Genomic DNA, 10,963 nt, shown 5'->3' with positions numbered 1-10,963 from the left:
GCCGGCGCGCAGGAGGCCATGCGGGAGGGGCCCCGGGCCGGCCCCCGCCCTTGATGCGCGCCCCCGGCCCGCAGGAGCCGCCGCCGCCGCCGCCGCGCCCCACCCACCCAGCCGGCCTGGCGCCTCCCCCGGCGGCTGGCCGGGGAGGGATGCCGGAGGGCAGGGGGGGCTGCGCGGGCAAGGGCGTTTGAAGGGAAGGGAAGGGAAGGCGCCTGCCGCGCCCGCCATGGAGGCCGAGCCCCACCAGGGGGCGCGCCGGGACGCCCCCGGCCCCGACCCCCGCCCCACGCCGCCGCCCCTGCTGGACGGGGAGGCCGCCGGCCGGCCCCCCGACGCCGCCGACGCCGCCCAGCCACCCCCGATGGCGCCGGCCACCGTGGCCGAGCAGATCGTGGCCGCCGACGCGGCGGCGGTGGCGGCCGCCCTGGCCGGGCCCGAAGACCCCGGCGGCACCTTCGTGCAGCGGCAGCTGGGGGCCCTGCTGCAGCCGGCCATCAACAAGTTCTCCCTGCGCATGTTTGGGAGCCACAAGGCGGTGGAGATCGAGCAGCAGCGGGTCAAGTCGGCCGGCTTCTGGATCATCCACCCCTACAGCGATTTCAGGTAACGGGGGGGGGGCGTGGAGTGGGGGGTGGGGGGTGGGTGGACGGACGGACGACCGCCTTACGGGGTGGTAGCCGGAGTCACCCACCCGCCGGCCTGTCGCCACCTGGTCGCAATCACACCCTCCCCAGGAACCAATGCCCCCGCCCCCAGGGCTACTTGCCCCATATAGCTCTGGTCCCCTCCCGCCCACACATGACACACATGACACACATGAAGCTGCCTAACATTGAATCAGACCCTTGGTCCATCAAAGTCAGTATTGTCTACTCAGACCGGCAGCGGCTCTCCAGGGTCTCAGGCAGAAAGTCTTTCACGTCACCCACTTGCCTAGTCCCTTTAACTGGAGATGCCGGGGATTGAACCTGGGACCTTCTGCATGCCAAGCAGAGGCTCTACCACTGAGCCACGGCCCCTCCCCGTGGCTCTCCAGGGTCTCAGGCAGAGGTCTTTCACATCACCCACTTGCCTAGTCCCTTTAACTGGAGATGCCGGGGATTGAACCTGGGACCTTCTGCATGCCAAGCAGATGCTCTACCACTGAGCCACAGCCATTCTTCATGGCTCTCCAGGGTCTCAGGCAGAGGTCTTTCACATCACCTACTTGCCTGGTCCCTTTAACTGGCGATGCTGGGGATTGAACCTGGGACCTGGTTGGCCACTGTATGAACAGACTGCTGGACTTGATGGGCCTTGGTCTGATCCAGCATGGCCTTTCTTATGTCCTTATGTTCTTATGCCTGCCAAGCACAGGCTCTATCACTGAGCCACAGCCCCTCTCCATGGCTCTCCAGGGTCTCAGGCAGGGGTCTTTCATATCACCTACTTGCCTAATCCCTTAAACTGGAGATGCCAGAGATCGAAACTGGGACCTTCTGCGTGACAAGCACAGGCTCTATCACTGAGCCAAAGCCTCTCTCCGTGGCTCTCCAGGGTCTCAGGCAGGGGTCTTTCACATCACCTTCTTGCCCAGTCCCTTTAAATAGAGATGCCGGGGATTGAACCTGGGACCTTCTGCGTGACAAGCAGATGCTCTACCACTGAGCCAAAGCCCCTCTCCGTGGCTCTCCAGGGTCTCAGGCAGGGGTCTTTCACATCACCTACTTGCCCAGTCCCTTTAAATAGAGATGCCGGGGATTGAACCTGGGACCTTCTCCCTGCCTAGCAGATGCTCTGCCACTGAGCCAGGGCCCCTCCCCTCCAAAAGGAGCCGCGGCCTCTCTGGGCGCCTCCCCTGAGGCCTTCCAAGATCCTTCCTCGCCAGAAGCGCTGTCCTTGGTGCTGGAAACTCTGGCGCTGTCCTTGGTGCTGAAAGCCGTCTTAGTCTGCTGGGACATTGAACACCGGAAGCTGCCTTATACTGAATCAGACCCTCGGTCCATCAAAGTCAGTATTGCCTGCTCAGACTGGCAGGGGCTCTCCAGGGTCTCAGGCAGAGGTCTTTCACATCACCTACCTGCCTTGCCCCTTTAGCTGGAGATGGCAGAGATTGAACCTGGGACCTTCTGCATGCCAAGCAGATGCTTTACCACTGAGCCACAGTCCCACTCCATGGCTCTCCAGGGTCTCCAGTAGAGGTCTTTCACATCACCTACTTGCCTAGTCCCTTTAACTGGCGATGCCGGGGATTGAACATGGGACCTTCTGCATGACAAGCAGACGTTCTACCACTGAGCCACAGCCCCTCCCCACATTCTAGGTGGCCTCTCCGGGCATGCCTGCCTTTCTCCTCTTCCCCTTCCCAAATGGGAACATGTTCCCTTTGAACTGCCCCCCCAACCAAGAAAGGAAAAAGATGCTTGAACTATGGATTTCCCTGTTGAAGCTGGATTCAGAGGTGGGAGGGAACGCATGGTCAAGTAGAAACCGACTGATGGTGACCCTACTGTGGGGGTTTTGAGGCAAGAGAGGAGCAGAGGTGGTTTGCCTGCCTCTGTGTAGCAACCCTGGACTTCCCCGGGGGATTTCCATTACTTATGGCAACCCCTTATGGGGTTTTCAAGGCAAGAGACGAACAGAGGTGGTTTGCCAGTGCCTTCCTCTGCACAGCAACCCTGGTATTCCTTGGTGGTCTCCCATCCAAACACTAACCAGGGCTGACCCTGCTTAGCTTCTAAGCACTGACGAGACCAGGTGCTGCATCTAAAAAAAGAAACTGGCCCCCACGTTAGGGCATTGACAACATCTAAAATCAGCCAGGGGACTCTGACCTAGGAGCTTGGTTTGCATTCCGTCGGTGGCCCGCGAGCAAAAAAAGAAAAGAATTTAAATCCCTTCTTGATCTGCCCGAGGGCCGCTTATGTCAAAGCAGATATTTGAAGGCCTTGTTTGTTAATCCAGAATGATTTTACCACCGGGCTGGTTGCTAAAGTGATTTCAAATCCCTGATCAACCGTCGCTGTAAACTAAAGGTGCAGCGGAAGGAAGTTCCCGTGTTTTATTTACCTGTTCCTCGGTTCTGGCGAGGTGAACAGGAGGATGATGGGAACTGACGGGAGAGGAGGGACGTTACAGGTGTATGGTGTGAGAGATGGGGATGGAAAATGTGTTGCGGTGCTTGCGAGTGTTGTCGGTGCCACAAAGGGGCCAGTACCAAGGAGGGAAACTAGCCAGTGTCTTGGGGAAGAGTCACATGAAGCTTCCTCATACTGAACCAGACCCTGTCCATCAAAGTCAGCATTATCTACTCAGACCGGCAGCAGCTCTCCAGGAACTCAGGCAGGGGTCTTTCACATCACCTACTTGCCTAGTCTTTTTAACTGGAGATGCTGGGATTGAACCTGGGACCTTCTGCGTGCAAATGACATGCTCTAACACTGAGCCACAGCCCCTCTCCATGGCTCTCCAGGGTCTCAGGCAGGGGTCTTTCATATCACCTACCTGCCTAGTTCCTTTAACTGGAGATGCCGGGGATTGAACCTGGGTCCTTCCGCATGCCAAGCAGAGCCACAGCCCCTCCCCAAAGTCATCTTTGTCCTGGGCAGGCCCTCGCCTTGCCTTGCTGTAAACTTTGAGGGAGTGACATCAGAGAGGCCCGGCTGCGTTCTGCAAACAGACCCAAATCCTAAATCCTGCTCCCACGTAGCTCAGAGTGTCTAATCAGAGCAAATCCTGGCAAATGAATCTCTCTTTTCTTTCCCCCCTCGCAAAACGTCGGGCTGGTTAAGTCACTTCCTCTCCCGGTTCTGATTTTGGAATTTCTGGGTCAGGAGGAAGGGAGCCTGGGGCGACAGAGGACACCAAAAGGCACGCTTCAGAAGAGGGGTTTTTTAAGCCTGGCTGCGGGAGCATGAGAGCTAGAACGTGAGGGACTCTTAAAAAAAAAAAACGACAGCTGAAATTGTCAGGATGCAGGATTTCGCACCAGAATGCCTGTCCTGTGTTTGCATAACAAATCTGTGGACATGTGGGGCGACACAGGGCCCACGTCTCTTAGCCTTGTCGCTGCTTCAGCACAGAGCTGAGAGCCAGCGTGGTGTAGTGGTTAAGAGCGGTGGTTTGGAGTGGTGGAGTCTGATCTGGAGAACCGGGTTTGATTCCCCACTCCTCAACATGAGCGGCGGAGGCTAATCTGCTGAACCGGGTTGGTTTCCCCACTCCTCCACACGAAGCCAGCAGGGAGACCTTGGGTTAGTCACCGCTCTCTTAGAGCTCTCTCAGCTCCACCTACCTGACAGGGTGCCTGTTGTGGGGAGGGGGAGGGAAGGTGATTGTAAACAGGTTTGAGTCTCCCTTAAGTGGTAGAGGAAGTCAGCATATAAAAACCAACTCTTCTTCTTCTTCTTCTGCATCCATCACTCCTTAGCAATGGCACCTATGATCAGAAGCCTACGTGTGACAATTTCTCACATGATAAAAGTCAACAGAAGTCTGCCTCACCCCCAAACCCAGTGGGCTTGCGCCCAACCTTGCGCATGCTTCAGCACGCCGTCGCCTACCACATTTTTATCTCACTCCCTTTCCAAAGATCTCTGGGTGGCATGCTTGGTTCTCTCCCCTCTGTCTCTCCTCACAACAACCCTATGAGATAGGTTAGGCTGAGAAGGAGTGACGGGCCCCAGTGAACGTTGTAGCGGAGTGGATTCTTGAACGTGGGTCCTCATCTGTTGCTCTAACCCCTAGACCCACTGGTCCCACATTGGGATGAGCCTTAACAGTATTATATCGGCTCAGTTCAAATGCGTTTTTTAAAAAATGGGCCAGTCTGCCCAGAGCAGGTGGCCCTATTGCTTAGAAAGAGGATTGCCTTACACCACGTCAGAGCCAGTATGGTGTAGTGGTTAGGAGTGGCAGACACTAATCTGGAGAACCAAATTTGTTTTCCCACTCCTCCACATGAGCGGGTTTGATTCCCCACTCCTCCACATGAATGGTGGACTCCAATCTGGAGAACTGGGCTTGATTCCCCACTCCTCCACATGAAGCCAGCTGGGTGACCTTGGGCTAGTCACAGCTCTCTTAGAGCTCTCTTAGCCTCACCTACCTGACAGGGTGTCTGTTGTGGGGAGGGGGAGGGGAGGCGATTGTAAGCAGGTTTGATTCTCCCCTTAAGTGGTAGAGAAAGTTGGCATATAAAAACCAACTTTTCTTTTTCTTCAAGGCCATGGGCCCAATAGTCAAGCCAATAGTCAACCTTAATTTGAACCTTAGAACTACGACTGAGGTCTGGAATATAAGAGAAGAGTGGCTTTGGTCAAACACAGAGTTCCTTTCCTTTACAATCATGGGTGTCTGAGCTGAAAGCAAAGAGCTTCCAGAAGAAGAAGGAGGAGAAGAAGAAGGAGGTGGTGGTGGAGGAGGAGGAAGAGGAGGAGAGATTTCCATTTTTGGAAAGGAAACACTGCTCAGCAAGAAATGTGACCAGGCAGTCCTAAGATGCCTTCAACCAAGCATTTCCCAGCAGTCTTTCCCTTTTCACTACTAGTGGGATTTCCTACTTTCGACTTGTCTCCGCTTTGTCTCTTGATGCTCTCAGCCGGGGTCAGCTCTCCAATTAAGCCACCCTGGTAATTGCTTGGGGTGGAACAACAAAAGAAACACTGATGCATCACAGGGAAGATGACTGCTCTCATCTCTTGGCCCTGTGCTGCCACCAGCCAGTTCCCGGAGGTGACAGGTGTACCTTTACTGGAGTAACAAAGCATTTTCAATCCTCTGGCCCTCCAGAGAAGTGTAGTCTCAGAGAAGAAGAATCTCTTCCAGTCTGGTGCTGTCCATTCCCTAGGTCTCAGGGCTGGTCAAAGCAAGTTTCTTACACCCACAAGGACAATGTCAAGAATGCTGTTGAGTTTGTTGACTTACATCTTTTCAGACCCAACTTGAAACAGCAGAGTTGCATTTAATTCTGTAGCACAAATATTTGCTTCTCCTTGCTTTTCTTTATCGTCTCTTTCTTTCTAGAGTTCTGTTCCTTGGCATGCTATTTCTGTACGGATGGACAGGTATCTTTTTTCAGTGCAGGGGACAATTCATGAATACATGAACACATGAAGCTACCTTATACTGAATCAGACCCTTGGTCCATCAAAGTCAGTATTGTCTACTCAGACTGGCAGCAGCTCTCTAGGGTCTCAGGAAGGGGTCTTTCACATCACCTACTTGCCTAGTCCCTTTAACTGTAGATGCCGGGGATTGAACCTGGGACCTTCTGCATGCCAAGCAGAGGCTCTACCACTGAGCCACAGCCCCTTCCCTTTTTTCACGTGCTTTCCTCACCTGCAGTTTGAAGTGGTACAGTCCCAGAACAGTTTCTTTGCATGCAAGAAATGTTTGTCTTAGGATTGATCTACACAATACAACTTACCATGTTTCTGGCTGGTATCATGATGTCCGGCAAGAGTAGTAGGTGCTGTGGAGCACAGGCAGGATATTTCTGCTGCAGTGGTCTTGTTTGTGGGCTTCCTAGAGGCCCCTGGTTGGCCACTGTGTGAACAGACTGCTGGACTTGATGGGCCTCGGTCTGATCCAGCATGGCTGTTCGTATGTTCTTTACTTGTCACAAATTTTGATCATTGCACATGATCAAATATACATCGTGTGATGTAAAGGGTATTTTAAAAAACCATTTCCATCCCAATGTGTTACCCTCCGCTTGGAGCTCCAGACATTCCATATACTATGAGTCACTGCTGACTATCTAAAGGAAATTGTAGAAGCCATTATTTTGAAGAGGAACCATACATGAATACATGAGACACATGAACACATGAAGCCACCTTATACTAAATCAGACCATCGGTCCATCAAGGTCAGCATTGTCTACTCAAACTGGCAGCAGCTTTCCAGGGTCTCAGCAGACGTTTTTCACATCACCTGATTCTTTTAACTGGAAATGTTGGGGATTGAACCTGGGGCCTTCTGCATGCCATGCAGATGCTCTACAACTGAGTCATGACCCCAACCCAATAAAGAGGCTCACTCTTTTGTTTAATCCCAGTTCACATGAACACATGAAGCTGCCTCATACTGAATTAGACCCTTGGTCCATCAAGGTCAGAATTGTCTACTCAGACTTGCAGCAATTCTCCAGGGACTCAGGTAGAGATCTTTGACATCACCTGTTGCCAGATTATTTAACTGGAGATGTTGAGGATTGAACTTGGGACCTTCTGCATGCAAAGCAAGTGCTCTACCACTGAGCTATAGCCCCCTCTAGATGGCTAGATGGTCTCCATTCTTTCCAATAGTTTGGGAGTCAACAGATCCTAAAAAGCTATTTTCCCCAGGGGCATATTGCAAACATTATAATTACCATGAGCAGAAAAGGTCATGTGAAATCATCACAGAATTCTTGAGCTGCATTTGCATGGTGGCAAGCTGACGACATACCGAATCCACATCGTAACCTTTCCCAGTGGATGAACGTGTCACATGAAAACAAAAAACTCCCTACAATGAGTGTATCGCGTAGACTGCACCTCAGTCATAGAATCAAAGAGTTGGAAGGGGCCATACAGGCCATCTAGTCCCACCCCCTGCTTAATGCAGGATCAGCCTAGAGCATCCCTGACAAGTGCTTGTCCAGCCTCTGCTAAAGACAGAGGGGGAGCTCACCACCTCCCTAGGCAGCTGATTCCACTGTCAAACAACTCTTACTGTAAAAAATCTTTTCCTAATATCCAGCTGGTACCTTTCCACCCGCAATTTAAACCCATTATCGCGAGTCCTGTCCTCTGCTGCCAACAGGAACAGCTCCCTGCCCTCCTCTAAGTGACAGCCCTTCCAATACTTAAAGAGAGCAAACCTCCCCTTCTCCAGGTTAAATATTCCCTCCTCCCTCAGCCTTGGTCTCCAGGCCCCTGATCATCCTCGTCACTCTCCTCTGCACCCGCTCGATTCTGTCCACATCCGTTTTGAAGTGAGGCCTCCAGAACTGCACACAATACTCCAGGTGCAGCCTGACTAATGCAGCGTACCATGGGACTATGACATCTTGCAATTTTGGATATTTTGCCTCTGTTGATGCACCCCAAGATTGCATTAGCTTTTTTTGTCGCTGCATCACACTGGCTGCTCATATCCAACTTATGGCCCACCCATACCCATACCAGTCCTTCTGCTTCCTCGACTGCCATTGACAATTTCCCACACATCTCCATTTCTTTAAGCATTTCCTACTCCACGAGGCCTAGAAACTTGGTTTTAAGGAGAGAGAAAACCCTAAGATTCCCAGGAGGCCAAGGATTGCATGAAGGCTTCTGTCACTTACAAGGCCAACATGCGGGATGTTTATGGATTACCTAGAGCAGTGGTTCCGAAACCTTTCGGGCCACCGCCCCCTTGGTTCCACAAACTCAACCCCAGTGCCCCCTACCCTATCCTATAAAAAGCATTATTCAAAATAGGGGTTTACATGACACAGTAAAGAAGATAATAATAAAATTTCAAAATAGTAACAATTAATTGCACATCTATTCCAGATCAAATGAAAACTTTTTAGTTGAAATTTATTCAACAAAGCTGATGAATGTGACCCAGTGGTACCAGCTCTTCAAAGACTGGGGGGAAATTCTGATAGTTTCCACCAAATTTGCCAGCATGATGCCATAGCTTGATCTATTGTAAATTAGTGAACAACACAGTTGAAGGGGCCCACCTCTAGCGCCCCCCTGCTGCCCCCTTGCCTCTTAGTGCCCCCCTAGGTAATCCCACCCCCCAGGGGGTGGTACTACCCCCTTTGGGAACCACTGAGTAGCTGAGCCTTCCTCGGCACTTGGACCATGTCTTGTTTTGATCAACCATGATGCTTCCTCAGGAGAAAAAAACTTCGTCACTTTCCTACTGTATCATCTGAGTACATATGCAGAGGATGCCAACGAGAGGCATTCCTGGAACTGTGCCCAGCAGAAACAGGGCACTGCCATAAGGGAATTGGGGATTTAGCTGGCACGGAGAGGGGAATGCCAGAGAGATGGTTGCTGTGTCCTCATTAGAAATGATCCTGAGAACTAAAAAAAAAAAAAGGTGGAAAATTCTAAGACATGAAGATGAACAAAGCAAATGAAGAAGAAGAAGAAGAAGAGATGGTTTTTATATGCTGACTTTCTCTACCACTTAATCAAACCAGCTTACAATCGCCTTCCCCTCCCCACAACAGACACCCTGCGAGGTAGGTGGGGCTGAGAGAGCTTGAAGAGAGCTGTGACTGGCCCAAGGTCACCCAGCTGGCATGTGGAGGAGTGGACGAAACCAACCCAGTTGACCAGATTAGCCTCTGCCGCTCATGTGGAGGAGTGGGGGAATCAAACCCCATTCTCCAGATCAGAGTCCGCCGCTCCAAACCACCTCTCTTAACCACTACACCACACTGGTAAAGGAGACCAACGTTATCCATTCCCTCTACCGAGGACAAGACTGATGTTGAAGTTGCTAATTTAATCATTTTCTCAGCTTCTGGGTCCAGGTGCCTCCATTCATTTGCAGAAAGAGGATGGCCGGTGACCTTCAAGTCTCATTAGAAATTTTTGGGGGAGACGGCAGGTTCAGATTTCAAAGGGAAATTCCAGTAGGTTCTTCATGTGCCACAACAAACGACGTTGTTCCCCCTTTCGCAGTCTGCATATAAAATATGCTTTCTACGAGTAAGATTTTGATTGCGTCATCAGTCTGATTCCCCTACAATTCAGGTGGCGTATTTGGGTTTTTAAAAAATATTCCAACGTATGGTAAGATGTAGGTTTCTCTGTTTACGCATTACTTCTGTTCACCCAGAGCCAGCATGGTGTAGTGGTTAAGAGCAGCGGACTCTAATCTGGAGAACCAGGTTGGTTTCTCCGCTTCTCCACATGAAGCCCGCTGGGTGACCTTGGGCCAGTCATGCTTCTCTCCGAACTCTCTCAGCCCCACTTGCCTCTCAAGGTGTCTGTTGTGGGGAGAGGATGGAGAAATGAACCCGGTTCTCCAGAGTCCGCCACTCTTAACCACTGTGCCACACTGGCTCTCCATAGATAGATATCAGACAGTGCTTAATCAATAACATATTCAGTGGCTCCATCCAATAGGAATTTGGGGCATCTGACTCCAGCTCTTTGCAAATTCCAGACTGTAAAAGGGCTGGTTCTGATTATGGCTTTCATTCAAGTCAAAGCCATCTCAGCTGAATGATCCTACACTTTCAGTTGATTGGATTTGCATAAATTTGCATATGAATAAAACAATAGCTCCGAAGGTAAAGAAAAGCTCTCCCCCCTTTTCATTTTAGACAATGCATGCGTCTGTCACAGTAGGCATCCGCTCAGAAGAGATGGTGAGGCAGAAGAGAGTGTTGCCTGTTGTGATAGGCAAGGGTCTGTTTAAGAGAAGGGAGGAATGCCTCTTCTTATACAATGTCCTCATGTATCATAGCAGGCTTCACCCCCGAAAAGAGATATTCTCTGTTCAATACTGAATAAGGGAGAATGTCTTTTCTTATGTAATGTCTGCATACCACCTCCGAAGAGGCATTCCCTCTTCTATGTGGGAGAAGGAAGAATGCCTCTTCTTACACAGCAGAGATCACCTCCAAAGAGGCATCCCCTGTTCTGTGTGGGAGATGCCACTTCTTATTGACTGTCCACACAGTAGGCACCACCTCCGAAGAGGCATGCCCGGTTCTGTGTAAGAGAAGGGAGAATGCCTCTTTGTATGTAATGCCCACCCAGCAAGCACCTCCTTTGAAGAGGCATTCCCTGTTCTGTGTGGGACAAGGGAGAATGCCCCTTCTTACACAGCAGACATCCTCTTCAAAGGTACATTCCCTCATGTGTGTATATGACTAAGAAGAGGTATAATTCCTCTTTCAGGAAGGCATCTTCCACCAATGAATGTGCAAGTACCTATTTATGTTTTTATATATTTAATATATACCACGTTTCCTAAATTG

General features: G+C 51.1%; 1 protein-coding gene across 1 annotated transcript in view; it reads left to right on the top strand.

Moving 5' to 3' along the window:
* The first annotated feature begins 361 nt into the window (after positions 1-361).
* HCN3 (hyperpolarization activated cyclic nucleotide gated potassium channel 3) overlaps positions 362-10,963 on the top strand; it is a 29,968-nt gene continuing 19,366 nt past the window's right edge. The window contains exon 1 of the mRNA XM_056852444.1: positions 362-603. Within this exon, the coding sequence (XP_056708422.1) occupies positions 362-603 (242 nt within the window). The remainder of the gene's footprint in view (positions 604-10,963) is intronic.

The sequence above is a fragment of the Euleptes europaea genome, chromosome 7 (genome assembly GCF_029931775.1).
Source record: "Euleptes europaea isolate rEulEur1 chromosome 7, rEulEur1.hap1, whole genome shotgun sequence".
NCBI classification, from domain to species: domain Eukaryota; kingdom Metazoa; phylum Chordata; class Lepidosauria; order Squamata; family Sphaerodactylidae; genus Euleptes; species Euleptes europaea.
The sequence above is the reverse complement of the archived record's forward strand: the minus strand, read 5'-3'. Positions and strand labels throughout refer to the sequence as shown.